General features: G+C 57.1%; 1 protein-coding gene across 2 annotated transcripts; it reads right to left on the reverse strand.

The window, feature by feature from the left end:
• Positions 1-212: 212 nt before the first annotated feature.
• On the reverse strand, positions 213-15,967 carry CCDC157 (coiled-coil domain containing 157). 2 transcript variants are annotated; one of them, XM_014786989.2, is made up of 12 exons: positions 15,827-15,967; positions 12,156-12,309; positions 9,349-9,607; positions 6,927-7,098; positions 5,541-6,186; positions 4,784-4,861; positions 4,237-4,427; positions 2,739-2,915; positions 2,395-2,563; positions 1,161-1,300; positions 633-721; positions 213-543 (listed from the first exon to the last, which is right to left on the reverse strand). In XM_014786989.2, exons 3-12 carry the CDS (start codon positions 9,594-9,596, stop codon positions 294-296), a joined length of 2,160 nt encoding a protein of 719 aa, XP_014642475.1. In that variant the 5' UTR covers positions 9,597-9,607; positions 12,156-12,309; positions 15,827-15,967; the 3' UTR covers positions 213-293. The 2 variants fall into 2 exon arrangements, with proteins under 2 accessions (XP_014642475.1, XP_087280096.1); XM_087423970.1 differs by lacking the exon at positions 12,156-12,309.
• Positions 15,968-16,028: the final 61 nt, after the last annotated feature.

The following is a 16,028-nucleotide window of genomic DNA, read 5'->3' on the forward strand; positions in this document are numbered from 1 at the left end:
TGACCCAGCTGCTAGAAGCTTCCTTCTGCCCTCAGTGTGCCCTCTTCTCCCATTGCCCCTGTCAGGAGGGAGGCAGGAAGCTCCCATTTACTGAGGGCCCACAATGTGCCAGGCCTCTGCTGGCCGATGACCTGCATGGCTCAGTGGTCCCTGTCCAGGATGGGGAAGGAAGGACACTTCCCCCGGCGCAGCCGGTGCTGTGAGGCCAAGGCTGCTGTGGGCAGATGGCGGGGGCTTTATTACATTTGGGTGGGTTACCAGCCACTTGCCTTCTATCCCCATCTCACTGCAGGCTACATGGGCCGCTCCTGGGGCTGCTGTGCAGGGCTGGCCTGGCCCTGGCCCGGTGATAGTCTCCTCCTCAGCCTGGCCAGGGCCCAGATGGGGTTCTGGGCGCAGGTGGTTGAGTGGGTCACATTCTCCAGGGAGGACTTGCTGGGCCGGCTGCAGGGCTGCTGAGGCAGCGATAGCCGGGGCTGGCCTGTGAGGGTCCTGCCTGCACTAGCCGTCCTGCTGCCAGGTGGGTGCCGCCTGCCCAGGGGCCTGAGGGAGGACCAGATGGCAAGATCCCCTGTGAGCGAGGGGGACGAGCCTCCCCCTCTCTGCCCTGCCTCTGGCAGAGCCTCACTCACCCTGGGGATGGTCTCTGGGCCTGGGCTGGGGGCGTTGCTCCCTGGATTCCTTTGCTGGGAGGGGCCCAGAGCTGGTCCTGAGGGATCAGCTGCAAAGAAAGCCAAGCTCAGGCTCAGGAGTCCCCTCCCCACTGCTCAGAGAGGGTGTCGTAGCCGGGGGCGGGGGGGTGGGCCGAACCTGTACCCACAGCCCCTCTCTCTGAGGGGCAGGGTTTGGGAAGCCTTCCGGGGCTGCCTCTGCTGTGGTTAAGTGTGGGAAAGTTTGCTTTCTGACAAGACTCCTGGTTGCACTTGAAATCAAGGCACGAATGGCCAGAGAGGGGTTTGGAACCAGAAAGCACTGTTAACACTCGCACACCTTCTAGAAATGTGGAAGATAGTTCACAACAGCACGGCCTAAAGTCATGTGTGATGAGGCAGGCTCTCGACAGGTTCCCAGGGTGGGGTCTGAAAACCTCTGCTGAGTCGGGGGCCTCCTCCAAGTCCCCAAGGGCCGGCCCTCTCAGGTGGGGGAGCCAGGGTGCCTACCTTGAGGCCTCCCTGCTGGGCCACCTCCCGGATTTTGGACAGCATCGACCGGAGCCGCCCATTCTCCTCCTGCAGGACCCGGATGCGGATGTCGTTGGCCTCCACCTGCCTCTCCATGTCATCCGTGACGTTGCCGGAGCCTGTGGGGACATGCTATCTGGCACCTCACCCTGCCAGATCTGCCTCTTGTGCCCAATGGGACAGTACCTCAGAGGGCAGGCACAGCAGCTGGCGTGTGCCTTGGGTTGGTGGCCCGGCAGGCACAGGGGAGCTGGGCAGGGTCACTGCACTGGGCCTCCCATCTCATCTTCCTTCTCCTGAGGCCTTATCCCCCCACCTGCTGGGAAGTGACCACAGCAGGATAGAATTTGAGAGCTGGGTGGGACCTAGAGCTCACTGAAGACTCGGCAAATAGGCAAGAGAGTGAATCTCTTCCAAGGCCACCTGTTTTCAGAGGGCCAGAGGGAGGGTGAGTTGTCCCGAGTCACACAGCGGCTCTTGGGCATGAGTCACCGGAATTCAGCAAGGCCGTTCTTTCCCACTGCTCGGGGGATGGATGCTTTCTTTCGGCTCTGTGAACCCGGGCAAGTTGCTGCCCGCTCTGGTTCTGGGTTTCCTGGTTTGTAAAAAGGGGCTGCTACCCGCCCTGCGGGGCAGTTGAGAAGGCATCGAGGGGCCTGGCACGTAGTCAGCGCTCAGGAGTGATGACTTATCATGAGCAGCTTAACTGTAGAGGATCTTCCCAACAGCTCTGCAAATGATTCACCCCCAGAGCTCTAGAGGGCTGGAGGGGCTGGGACGAGAACCCAGGTCGCTTGGAGTCAAATCCTCCGCTGTGCCACGGGGTCCAGGACACTGGAGAGCTGGGGCTGTGCCCTGGAGCTGACCCCATGATGTGGTTTGGGGAGACGCAGCATGGGGGACACAGGGACGTCGAGGACTGGCATGTGACGTGGTGAAGAGCACAGGCGACCGATGCAGGTCTGCCTGCATCTGGATTTGGCTATGGGACCATGGGCAGTCACCACACCTCTGGGCTTCCCTGTCCCCATCCATACAGAGGATAACACGTGAAGCACCTGTGTGTCGTGGGGGCTCTGTATGGGCCGCACTGCTGGCTACCCCTGCTCTCCCCGCCCTTGCTGCAGCCTGGGAGCTGCAGACCACAGTGTCCTGCCCAGGTGAGCCCTCAGCTGCCCGCCCCAGGCCCTCTGCAGCACCCCCGGGCCCCTACTCTGGATCTGGGTCTCGATGGGTCTATGCAGGTCCGGGAAGGCCACCAGCAGCCGCTCCCGCTCCCTCAGCTCCACGAGCTCCCGTTCCAGCTCTGAGATGGTCAGCCGCAGCTCCGTTGTCAGCTGTTCCAGCCCCTGCTTCTCCTGCTGCAGGCTCTGCAGCAGCTCCTGGGGCAGGGGGAGGCTCAGGCCCTGTCTGAGGAATGGCTCCCAGCTCCCCTGGGGACACCCCACCCCCCTACTCCCCAGACACGGGTCAGGCCTGCAGGCACTCAGCTGGCTGGAGGCTCCTCTGGTGAAAGGGAAGAGCTGCCCCCAGCACCCTCACCCTGCCCACTCCCACCTGCTGGGCCAGGAGCTGGCACTGCCCCTGCTCCCTCTCACTCTGCACGCTCTGTAGCTGCTCCTCCACGTGGGCCCGCTGGGCCTCGGCCTCGTCCAGACTGCCCCGCAGCTCCTCGCGCTCCTGGTCTAGGCTGTCCAGCTGCTGCAGCAAGGCTCGCTGTTTGGCCTGCAGGGACTGAGCCGGGTGGGCAGGCGGGGAGGCCATGAGGCCTCTGGGGCTAGGCCCAGCCACTTGGGACTAAGGAGCTACCATATCTGCGACCCTCTGAGCCCTCCCCCTAGAGTCGCGTCTCTCTGTGTGCAGGAGGCTGTGCACAGCGTGGAGTGGAAGATGGATGCACACCCCAATCCCATCAAGGCCAGGCCCCCCAGCTTGCAGACCCCGCCCCCTTGGAAAGCAGTTGCCTGACTCTGTCGGCCTCACACCCACTTCTTTCCAGTTACACAGTCTCCACTTGAAGAGGAATTCTGGCAAGTATACTTTTCTTCTCCTCAGGTCACTAGTGTCCCATCAACCCATGTCACTTGGAACCCACATTTCCTGACACCCACTGAGTGCAAAGCAGCAAGAACCAGCACCAGTCTGCTCTGAGTCCTGGCTCCACCACTGGCTAGCTGTGCGGCTTTGGACAATTTCCCTAATCTCCCCAAGCCTCAGTTTCCTCATCTGTAAAATGGGGATGACAAGAGTATCTACCTCCTGCTGTGGCGAGGAGTAAGAATGAGGGGGTTGCAGAGGCTGAAGCCCAGTGCCTGGCTCACAGCAGACACCTGATGCACGGTGACTGTGACTAAGACACCGAGAAAAGCACTGTTTGGGGTTGAAAGGCTTCCCTATCCTGGCCATGCCTGACCCTGGGGACTTCTACCTTGGATCTTGGCTCCCCACTGAACATCTAAGGTTAAACCCAGCCAGGACAGCCCCCAGACCTGCCCCCTTCTCTAGATGACAGGTCACTTGTTCCCTCAGCCACTCCCTTGGGGACTCCTGGGCAAGGCCCCAATGCCCAGAGCACAGCCATATCCCGGGCCCTGGGCCCTGGCTCACCCTCTGCCCTATCTTTCTTCTGGCTGATGGACTAATCACCAGCCATTGGCATCCAGGTCAAAGGCCAGCTCCTCCCAGAAGCCATCCTGGATTCCTACAGGCAGATGTGACCATCCCTCCCTGGACCCCTGCAGCACTTTCTCCAGCCCCTTAGCCATCTGGCAGGAGAGTTATGGTGGCACAACCGCTCGTCCTTGCCGGGCGGGGAGGTCCTCCAGAGCAAAGCCTCATTTGGCTGTATGTGTCCCTGGGTCCCTGTTTCCCCAGTGCCCGGCTCAGGGGAGGGCTCAGACTCTTGGAAAAGATCAGTCAAAACAAAACTTGGGTGTGTGTGTGTTGGAGAGCAGGTACCCTACACAGATAAACCCCCATCCCCACCAGTGGAGCCCTCTCTCCCTGCAGCCTACATTGCAGGTGCCCAGAGCGCCAGCAAGGTCCCCGGGCTCACCTCCTGGTGGCGGACCATACTGTCGACGCGGGCCTTCTCCTTGTCCAGCTCTGTGCTGGCCCAACGGATCTGCTGGCTGGCCCCGTCCAGCCGCCCTGCCAGCAGCTGCACCTGCTCTTCCAGCTGCTGCACCTGCCTCTCGGCCTCCGCCCTGCACTTGGCCTCCTCCTGCAGCTGCTGGGCCTTGGTCTCTACAGGATTGAGCAGGCATGGGAAGGGGTAGGGCAGGGGAGCCCTGGGTGCGAGTCCCTGCAGTGCCTCCGATCCAGGACAGGACCTGAGTGGGGAGGGTCACGGCACGTCTCTGGGCCTCAGTGTCCTTAGCCACAACATGGGGCTCTGAACCCCACCTGAGGTGGGTTCTGAGAATAGAAGGTGGCACCCGGGCTCAGGTCATCACCCAACAGTGTGGCTGGTCAGGCCCACCCTCCTGTGTGGTTCCCTTTATTTTTACCCTGGAAGCCCAAGGAACAGAGATGGAGGGGCTCATACAGCCACCACTGGGCACAGGGCCCATGATGCAGGGCCGTACAACGGGGCTCCTCACCCACAGCCTGCATGGACTCCTTCTGCTGCTTCAGCTCCCCCTCCAGGATGGCCACCTTCCTCTTGAGGTCACTTGTTTCTACGGCAGCCAAGAGAGAGGCCCTTCAGAGGCTCCCTTGGGCCTGGCTGGCAGTCTCCACACCTAGTGCACCCTGCAGAGCAGTGGCAGCCCCTGCGGTGTGCAGGGGCCAGGAGGCCTGGGCCCCATCTGCCCTGCTTGCTACTGGCTGGCTGGCATGTCTCTCCACCTCTCTTGGCCTTGGTGTCCTCCGTCAGGGGGACAGTGAGGCTTGGAAAGGGCAGCAACTTGCCCGAATCCCTCAGGCCTCACATCAGCGAGCACTGGCCAACTTCCAGTGCCACAGCAACATCTCTTTGCCCAATGGCTTTTGCTGAAGCCAAAGAGGCCGCTCTGCTGGCTGGAGTTGCCAGAGGAATGAACTCCCCCAGGAGTCCCCTTCAGTGACCTACAGGAGTGTAGGAATCCCTGGGCTCCCTCGCCCCTCTAAGGGGACAACTCTGAGGCATTGTTTTACACCACCGGCTCCAGTGTTCCCCAGTGGGATGAAGCTCCAGCTGCCTGCCATGTAACCGGCTTGATGAGCACACCCTTTCTCGTTGCCTTCCCTTCCCTGCGTCTCTTGCCCACTCCCCAGCCGGGGTCTCTTCCTCACCAACTACTTGCACCCACAGCCCTGTCTCGGGTCTGCTTCTGGGGGAGCCCGAGCTAAGGCTGCAGCAGAGCCCAGGGCACAGACCTGCGAGCAGTTGCTGCTTGTCGTGCTCCCACTTGGCCAGGCGCTGCCTGGCCTCGTCCGCCTGCCGCCGCCGCTCCCCCTGCTCCTGCTGCAGCGCCTGCTCCAGCTTGCCCACCTGCTTCTTCAGGCCATCCTTCTGCCCCTCAGCTTCCTCCAGCTGGGCCCTGAGGGGCCCAACGAGCTGAGTAAGGGCCCCCACATGCTTACTGAGGCGCGTCAGGTCTTTGCTCTGCTCTGTGGCCCAGTGGCCCATGGTGGTGGCCGGCAGCGGCCTGAGCCCCACGCTGTCCCGCACCAGCTGCTGGAACTGGCCTAAGGACGAGGGCAAGTTCTGGCTCTGACACAGGCTGATGACCACCTTGCCCACCTCCCACAGGCTGCCCTGGACGCTGGTGCACGCATCACAGGGCACCAGGGCCGTCTCCACGGTCTGGGAGCGGACACTCCTGGTGTTCTTGGTGGTCCCGGCTGGACGCTGCAGGGAGACTCTGACGGCGAGGCTGTCTGCCTCTTGGCAGGTCTGGGGCAAGAGTGGCATTGGGGAAGGAGGCTTGATGAACTTGGCAGTCACAAATTCAGGGCTCCTGGCTGGCTCGCCGGTGGCTGTGGGCTTAGAAGTGGGGGTCTCTCCTTGGTTTGCCCTTTTCTGTGGTCAAGAAAAGAAAGGGAAAGCAGGTGAGGAGGATAGGTCTGGGAGGTGACCAGTTCCCTGGGGATTTCTGTGACAGCCTCTCCTGATGCTCAGACCCTCAGATGTCATCTGACACCAACGTGAATGAGAGAGAGAACCTTCTTTCTTTCTGCTGTCTCAACTTCCCAAGCCCAGGCCTCCTCTCTGCTGCCCCTCCCCACCCACCAGGCTCACTGCAGTTACACGCGTGGTACTGGGAGGGTGACAGTGACAGCCACGGCTGCTGGTTACGGGGCTCTTGCTTGGTAGACTTGCTTGCTCTCATGTCACCAGAGTCACCGTCAGTTTGTTTCCTCCCCTTTATGGTGACGGTGGTCCTTCCACCGGGATAACCCGTAACAAATGGGGCTCATATTAACTCTATTACCCAACAAGATCCTGAGAGGTAGGGACTGTTATTACTCCCATTGTACAGATGCACAAGCTGAGGTTTAGAGTAGGTAGGATTTTTCCAAAGCCCCACGGTGTAAACAGCAGAGCCAAGTAGCCCAGACATGACCCCGAGGCCTGTGCTGCTAACTGCCGAGCTGCGTGGGCCTTGACTGGGAGGTTCCAGAGTTGACACTATCTCCTTCAGGCAGTGTGGAGCCAGCAATGGATATGGTGCACGTTTGGTGTGCTAGAAAGCTGGGACAGGGTAGACTGGTGTGAGGGTGACCACAGTTGGGGAATGAAGGGTAGCCACCTGCTGGTACCTGGGGGGCTGCCTGCTGGTAGAGCATGCCCAGCCTCAGCAGACTGTTCCAGAAGCGCCGCACCGTGAGCCCCACAGACATGCAGGGCCCTGCAGCCCGGGCAGGGGGCACTGTCTGCTCTGAGCCGAGGTTCTCCAAATAGCTCGCACAGCTCTGAAGCAGCAGCAGGAGCCTGTGGCCAGAGAGGCAGGGTCAGCTGGGGCAGAGCCCAGCACCAGTGTGCCCTCATGTCACACAACCAGCAGCCTCTGACTCTGGGGAACTGGCCCAGGCATCAGGGACTTGGAACATCTCGAAAGATGCTCTGCCTGGCCAGCTTCAAACCCAATCCAAGAGCTACTTCCTCCAGGAAGCCCTCCTTGAGGGCTGAGCTTGGGGGCCTCCTGGGTGGCAGCACTTCTGACTGGCTGTTCCCCACTGGACCAGGATGCTCTGGGAGGCCCAGCCTGCCTCATTTGCATCCTGAGTGCTCAGAAAGTGAGGGGTGAGTAGCTGCCTTACATCACATGCTCAAAGCCTTCACCTGATGGACAACAGAGCTGAGACCTTAGGAGGGGAGGAGCCTGCCCACAGCCTCAGTTTCCTGATTCTAGTCAGGGGCTTCTCCTGCAAGGTGGGCTGCTTCTGTGACAATGGAGATGGAGGGAAGAGAGCTAGGCCTCTATCCTAACCTTGGAGTTCAAAATCAGAGTCAGGTGCTAATTTTAAGGAAAAGTGGTGCTGGGAAGATAAGTTTATGTTTGCCTGGGAACTAAGCAATTTTATTTTATTTTATGTATGAATGTATGTAAGTATGTAAGGAAGATCAGCGCTGAGCTAATGTCCGATGCCAATCCTCCTCTTTTTTTTGCTGAGGAAGATTGGCTCTGGGCTAATATCTGTGCGAATCTTCCTACATTGTATATGTGGGACATCGCCACAGCACGGCTTGATGAGCAGTGTGTAGGTCTGCCCCCGCAATCCAAACCTGAGAACCCCAGGCCGGCAAAGCAGAGTGCGCACACTTAACCGCTATGCCACCGGGCCAGCCCCGGAACTAAGCAATTTTAAAGGAAGAAGTATTGCATTTACAAAAGATACCAGGCAGATAAATGACCTTATCTTGTGGCAGGTGCTGGGGGTCATCTCAAACCCACTGGGGTCTTGGGCAGAGAAGGGAAGGAGGTGCCAACCACTTCTAGTCTCTGCCCCACTCTGGGCCAAGGTGTCCTCCTCTGTGAATGGGGACAACAGTGCTTGTGCCATGGTGCTGAGCAGCACTAGGGAGAGGGAAAGGGCCTGGAAAGAGGACAGAGCATGGCCTTGACAGAGTGATCTGCCTGCTCAGGCAAACCCTCCTGACGGGAGATGCTGTGCTGCTGCATTATCTTCACCCTGAGCCGTAATCCCATCCCCTGACATGAACTAAGCACCTCCAAGTGCTACACTCTGAGCCGGCGGCTGCAGCCCTGTCCTCCGGGGCTCCCAGGCTGGTCTAGGTCTCAAACCCAGCAGCCTCTGCCAGGAGTTATGTACACACATAGAAGCCCAGAGGAGGCTCTGACAAGCTCAGCCAGAGGTGAGCAGAGGGATGTGGCAGAGGGCAGAAAGCCATGTCAACAATAGCTTCACAGCGGGGATGGGTAAACTGGGCCTTGATGGATGAGTGGGGCCCGGCCGGACCAGCAAGGCGTGGGCAGGGCGTTCCTAGCAGAGGGCACAGCATATGCAAAGCCACGGAGGAAGGAAGGTGTGTGCCGTGCTTACACAGGTTCAGCCCCTCCCAGGTTACAAATGGTGCTCTCACACCAAGGGCTCCTCCTCCAGGCCGCTAAGTGGTTACCCGGGCTTCCTTGTCCCCAGGCAGGCCATCCCAGAACTGCTGGGGTCCCCGTCTATTGGGCCTCCATGACCTCATTAGTGTATAAGGTTTTGGAGCACAGGGAGCATGGGTTACAGTCCCCAGGAAGTGGAAGTGACTTTAGTGATAGCGCAGAAGTGGCGGGGCCGCCGGGGAATCCACTGGCCTCTTCCCAGCCGGGCGAGGATTTGGAAAAACACATCCCGTGTCTGGTCCTGTGACACACAGAGGGAACAGCACAGCCCACAAGACACCAGGAAAAAGAGCCTGGGATGGAAACTCTGAGCAGCAGGTGTGGTGTCCCTGACACACAGAAACCCTCAGGAGGCAGCTGGCAGTGGCCAGAGAGGCAGCCGTCAGAGCTGTGGTGCTGCAGAGACCAACAGGGCGGCCAGCAGCTCCCTGAGGGTGGACAGGATAGGACGGCCCAGCACAGCACGAACAAGGCGAGATCACTGTGAGGGCCCTGAGCTGAGCTGGCCCCCAACAGGTACTCAGTCAAAGGCGACTGTTGTTACCAATGTCATCACCACCGCTGCTACTGGTTTAAGGGGAGGGTGCCAGCAACCCGAGGTGACTCACCTGTCGATGACCAGCTCCAGCAGAACAGCGTGGGAGAGCTGCGTGAACTCAGGGTCACTCGGCACATGGTCATAGTGCTCTAGCAGGGCCACCATGTCCAGGTCACAGGCTACTCGGTCAGGGAACTTCCAGGAGGGGAAACGCACGGGCCCGGCACGGGAGAACACGTCCACGATGGCGCCCTGCAGGTCGGTAAGGTCCTTGCGCAAGCTGTCCATGCAGGCCTGGCTGCCCAGCAGGTGCGCCATCCTCGTGGCTCCTGGGGTGGGCAGAGAGGATCCCCATTAGCCAGCACCATGTGACCACTGCTGGAGGAACCTTCCTAAATCCCTGATCTGCCCAGTGGCTCCTAGGCTGAAAGTCCAACCTAGACCCTAGGGAGAAGTCTGTTCCCTGGCCCCAGGTCACCAGGTCCTTCGGGACCTGGTTGTGGGTGACCTCACCAGCCTCCCTCATCCACCCTACCCCATGCCCACTCTGCCGATTCCATCGTCCCACAGTCCTTGCTAAATGCTGGGCAGATACAGCTGTGAACGAGAATGTACCTACCATCTTTCTCTCCCTGAGCAAACAAACCATTGAACAGGCAACTGACAACTAAAAGAGAGTTGTAGCTACAGCATGATGGGGAGTGAGTGCTGGACCACACCAGGCCACTGTCATCTCCCGCCTAGACCACTGCAGCAGCTTCCAGCTGGGCCACAGGCCTGCCCACTCCAATCGGATCCACTTCAGCTCTCAAGGTCTAGACCAAACCCTATCTGACCATGTCACACTGGCCAACAACGCCTCAAGACTCCTTGTGGCCCTTGGGAGAAAGGCCATCTCCAGCCACACCCCTCCCTGTCTAATCACCCTCTACCTGCCCCATACCTTCCCCTCCAACCAACATCAGCTACGAGCAGCAGCTCATGTGCAGCCACTTGTTTCTGAATCCATGCCCATGTGTCCCCTCTGTCTGAATCATGCTTCCCCCATCCAATCCCACCACCTAGCTAACTCCACTCATCCTTCAGGGTTCCCAGATATCACCTCCTCCCTGAGAACCCTCCCTGAGCATCCTCTACCATCAGGCTGGGTTAGATAATCCTTCTGGGCTTCCCCCACCTCAGCCCTGATTGCTTTCTGCTGAAACGGCCTCTGCTCTCCAGGCCAGGTCCTCAGACCACCTTAGTCACTGTGGTACCCCAGTGTGGCCAGCCTGGGGCCTGGCCCATTGTAGAGGCTCACTGGCAAGTGAACAACTGAGTAATTGAATGGAGAAAAGAAAAAGAATCCACAAAGAAATTTAAAACACATTGACTTTTGAGGGAAAACAATTCTTAAGGTGTGAAAGAGGAAAATGTGAAAATTTCTATCAATACCTATCCTAATCACTCTTGGGACGGGGGCCCACTATATGTTGATACAGAGAGTCCCAGCCCTGCCCCTTCCTGGCTGTGTGGCCTTGAGCAAGTCACTGCACCCCTTTGAGCCCCAGCTGCCTCCACTGTAAGATGGGGACACGGTCCCCAACCAGGCCAGGTGGTTGTGAGGCCTTTAAAGTTGTCCACAAGTAATTTGCTTGGTCCAGGGCAAGGCACCAGTAAAGTTCTCAAGCAATAGTAACTATTATTATTGTGATTACTATTATTAGCAGTAACAACAGCAAAGACCATCCTTGTCTGGAGCCGCTGCCTGCCTCCTATACTTCCCCTTTTCCCCTGCGGCCCACCCAGAATGCTTCTCGTCCATCTTCGGAGTCTGTGGACATCTGAAGACGGTGATTTGGTTGAACCATCCACAAAGCCCGACACTGTCCTGGCCCCTCCTGTGGCTCATCGGCTGCCTTGGGGGTTTCACCCTCTGGTAGCTGGTGTCAGAGCCAGGACTCTGTTCAAAGCTGGGCAGCCCTGTGTGTGCTGAGCCCTGGTCCCTCCCCACTCTGCGGAAGGGGCCCCTTGTCCCTTGTGGATTTCTCAGCAGCAGAAAGTGCTTCCTTGCACTACAGCTCCTCCCTGCAATGCAGGGGCTGCTTGGGCAGTATTTAGGCCACGGCCACTCTGACCCCCACCAATCCAGGCTTGCCTGGGAAACCTCTCTTCCTCCAGCCTATTTCTACCCCCAAACCTCCCTCATCTCAGAAAACAGGACCCCTACTGAGTGCACCTGGGCACTTCCTCGAATCCCCTTCCTTTACCCCCACGTGCAAGCAGTGAGTGATGCCAATCCTACATCCGGACCACACTGAGAATCCACCGCTTCTGTCCATTGACACTGCTCCACACTCCACTATCTCCCCAGGCCACTGCCACAGCGTCCCTGAGGGGTCACCCTCTTCCCTCTGCCCAGCAAAATCTCGCCCACCCGTTCTGTATATGGCAGCCAGAGTGATCAGCTTTCTCCAGCATAAAGACTGGAACGCTTCTCCAGCTCCGGCCCTGCGTGGTCTGTTTCCATCTCAGCTTCTCACCACCCAGAATGTGCCCCGTCCCCATACTTCCTCTTGATAAGATATCTCCCTCAGGTACCCAGCCAGGTGAGGTCCCCTGGTACACATTCTCAGAGCATCCTGTTCTTTTCCCTCGCAGCACACACCACACTGGCACTGAATCATTGAGAAATTATTTGCGGTTGGCAATTCATCTCCCTGCGAGCACATGGACTGTCTTTTGAGTTCACTGCAGTATGACCTGGACGCCTGGGCCAAGGGACCTGAGGGCCAGCCTGTGCCCACAGGTGCTGGGAAGCTCAGAGGCACCCAGGGGTGGTTCCTGAGAGCTGAGCAGGCCTCTCCGGCCTCCCAGAGGACTGGGCCCTGGCCTTACCTCTGCCCAGGTGCCTGCTCCTGGAGCTGGATGTCTGAGTGTGTCGAGCTCTTGGACTAGCCTTTGGGCTCTGGGGCTCAGGGTCAGAGGATCACCCAGGTGCCTGGCTTCCTGTATCCTGTGTTAGGGCTGGCCCCGAGCAGCTCTTCAGTCCCTGGGAACCAATGAAAGCAACAGTCAGTGACTGGACACTCAGGGAGGGCTCCCTGGGGGGCAGGCAGGAGTCTGTCCGGGAAGAAAGGGAGGGTGATCCAGGCTGGAGGAATGGGGTGGGAAAGGGCAGGTGGGATGGCCTGCATTGAGCCTGAGCACAGAGGGCACACTTCAACAGTGCTAGCTCTGACTGCAGGACCTACTGTGTGCCACTTCCTGAATCCACTTCCTTTATACAGATGAGAAAACTCAGGCTCTAGAAAGTTAAGGGGCTGGCCCAAGGTCACTGAGGGAGCTGGGATTCTTGAGTCCAACATTTATGCTCTGTATTCAAACTATGCTGCTTCTAGAGCAACCCTGGCCAAAAGAAATATAACGCAAGCCACATATGGGATTTTAAATTTTCTACTAGTCACATTAAAAAAAGTAAAAAGAAACCAGTAAACTAACTTTAACAATGTATTTTATTTAACCTAATATACTCAAAATATTATCACTTCGATATGAAATCAATACAAAATTATTAAGGAGATTTTCTTTCTTTTTGGGTGAGGAAGATCAGCCCTGAGCTAACATCCAATGCCAATCCTCCTCTTTTTTGCTGAGGAAGATCGGCCCTGGGCTAACATCTGTGCCCATCTTCCTCTACTTTATGTAGGACGCCGCCACAGCATGGCTTGACAAGCAGTGCGTCAGTGCATGCCCGGGATCCAAACCCGCCATTCCCGGGGCCAGCGAAGCGGAGCGCACACACTTAACCTCTGTGCCACCGGGTCAGCCCCAAGAAGATTTTCTTTTCTTTTTTTTTTTTTTGTGAGGAAGATCAGCCCTGAGCTAACATCCATGCTAATCCTCCTCTTTTTTTGCTGAGGAAGACCGGCTCTGAGCTAACATCTATTGCCAATCCTCCTCCTTTTTTTCCCCAAAGCCCCAGTAGATAGTTGTATGTCATAGTTGCACATCCTTCTAGTTGCTGTATGTGGGACGCGGCCTCAGCATGGCCAGACAAGCGGTGCGCCAGTGCGCGCCCAGGATCCAAACCCGGGCCGCCAATAGCGGAGCGCGCGCACTTAACCGCTAAGCCACGGCCCCCAAGGAGATTTTCTTACAGTCTTTTTTTGCATTAAGTCTCAAATCCAGTGTCTATTTGACACAACACATCTCAATTTGGACCAGCCACCATTTTCAAATGCACCACCACATAGGCTGGTGGTTACCAGACTAGACAGTGCAGGTGTAGAGGCTCAGATCTCATGTGTTCATTCAGCAAACAGTGACTGAGTACCTACTACGTGCTGGGCACCATGGCAAGAATAGGGCCAGAGGGGCCAGCCCGCTGGCGTAGCAGTTACGTTTGTGCATTCTGCTTCAGTGGCCTGGGGTTCGTGGGTTTGAATCCCAGGCACAGACATACGCACCGCTTATCAAGCCATGTTGTGGCAGGCGTCCCACATATAAAAAAGTAGAGGAAGATGGGCATGGATGTTAGCCCAGGGCCAATCTTCCTCGGCAAAAAGAGGAGGATTGGCAACAGATGTTAGCTCAGGGCTAATCTTCCTCATCAAAAAAAAAAAAAAAAAAAGAATAGGGACAGAGCAAGGCACACAGAGCCCTAGCTGCCAGGAACCACCATCTATGTCTGAGGGTCTCTGGAGTGGACAAGTCTTGAGTGTGTCAGCTCTGTCAGTTCCACCCACAGGGCGATGAGTAGCCGTCCCACAACACTCAAATACACACACAAACACACCCAGGCCCACATCCCGCACACATATGGTGCCCTGGTGACTGCCTCTCATGAGATATTGCCACCTGTGAGATTTTATGTCCCCAAGGAATGAGGCAGAAGCAAACAAAAAAAAACAACAGACTGAAACATTCCAGTTTCCTTCCTGGAATGGGAGGAAGGAAATAAAGAAAGAAAGCAAGAAACTCTACCCTGGGAGAAGTTGTACTCAAGTGGCACCTGGACCTCAAGCGCTTGCTTGCAAAGACACCAAGAAACATTGACCTGTTCCTCAAATAACTATGGCCATCTAGGGCCATCTGAGATGCCAACTCCTGTTAGATTCCAGTTCTGAGAAGCAGCAGCAAATGCCAAAGAATCAAGAATATACAAGAGGAAAACACAGCATTGAAAAATATCCAACGTTACCTTATGTCATTTCTTATGAACTTTGGGGATTTGCAGATATAAGCATGGTTTGAGAACCACTTAGGTGTGTGTCAAGTGAAGGAGCATTTGACACAGCTTTCTCTGTAATTCCTGGGTCTTGAGTGGAACCCTCAGCCTGAAGCTGCCAGCCCTGCACTGGTCCCGAGCTCACACAGGCAATGGCCCTAACTGAGCCAACACTGCCTGAGGTAGGAACAGCAGCTAACTCTGCCTCTCCTCAGTTCCCTCAAGCTCAAGGTGGACTTTTGATTCACAGAGAAGGTAAGGAATCTTTCCTCCACTCCTGTTCAACATTCAAGCCCCTTCCCTTTCTGAGCCCTAAGACCCTACCTCTCTGGTAAAGATTATGCCCACCTCCCGGCCAGTGTGCTGAGATTCCAGGTGACCACCATGAAAACACTTTGGAAACTCTAAAACCATCAATATGGCAGTTGTCAGTCTCTGATTCAGGATTGCTAATTGCCTGGATCCCTGGGGACAGTGAAGGGACTGACTGAACACAAAGGAATAAGTAACTGCACAAGTAGAGGAGTAAGAATGGCCTGGGTTTGGATTCCCACTCCACCAACTCCGAACTTCACTATCCTCAACCGTAAATAAGTTGCTGTAAGAAATAAATGACATAATGCACGTAGTCTTTGGACAGGGGCTGGCTCACGGTAAACGTTCAATAAATCCTAGCTATCATTATTATTCTACATTAATAATAACAACAATGACATAAACCAGCTATGGGGTGTGTGTGTGTCTAAGAGAGAGAGAAACAGGTAGGAGTCACAGGAGGCCATTTTTTTCCTATCATCCCCCCATTTCACAGGTGAGGAAATTGAAGTCCAGGCAAGGCCCGCAGTCCGGAGTTGGGAGGGAGGGGAGAAGGGACAGAGAGAAGAGGATATCAGGAGGGGAAGTGAAAAAGGTGGGATTCGAGGTGTGCCAGGGGAAGCGGAGGAAGTGGTCTGCAGGAGCACCTGTGGGAGTGAGGGGTGGAGCCTCAAGAAGCAGCCCTGATTTGAGATGGTCCATGGGGCTTGAGGGCGGGACTATGGACGGCAGGAGGTGGAACCTAGAAAAGGCGCGCCCACAGGAAAAGGGACCAGTGGAAATTAGGGATTCGGACTCCGGAAAGGAACCTGGGGGAGGTGGGCCTGAACCGGAAGAGAGGGTTAAAGAAGTAGGGAGGTGGGGCTTTGAGGAGGCGGGCCCGAGGGGGGGGGCTCTCCAAAGAGAGGCCAATGGGAGGGAGCGGGGGCCTTAGAAGGCGGGGTCGGAGGGAGCTAGGAACCCACCCGAGGAGTAAAGGAGAGGGGGCGCGTGCGGGGGGCGTCTGCCATGTGGAACATCTCACCAGTCTCCGGCGTCACAGCCTCAGCCCCTGTGTCTGGTGGGCTCATGGAACTGCTCTCGGCGCGCCCGCCGCGCCTGGGATCTCCCACAAACCAGAGCCGGGCGCCCCGACCGCTGCCATGGCAACGGCGTCTCGCGCGGGTCGCCTCATGCGCGGAAGGGGCGGAAGTGACGCCACGGAATAGGGGCGGGACCGGAAGTGC

This window comes from Ceratotherium simum, chromosome 35, assembly GCF_057802395.1.
Source record: "Ceratotherium simum simum isolate JZ-2026a chromosome 35, ASM5780239v1, whole genome shotgun sequence".
Lineage (NCBI taxonomy): Eukaryota > Metazoa > Chordata > Mammalia > Perissodactyla > Rhinocerotidae > Ceratotherium > Ceratotherium simum.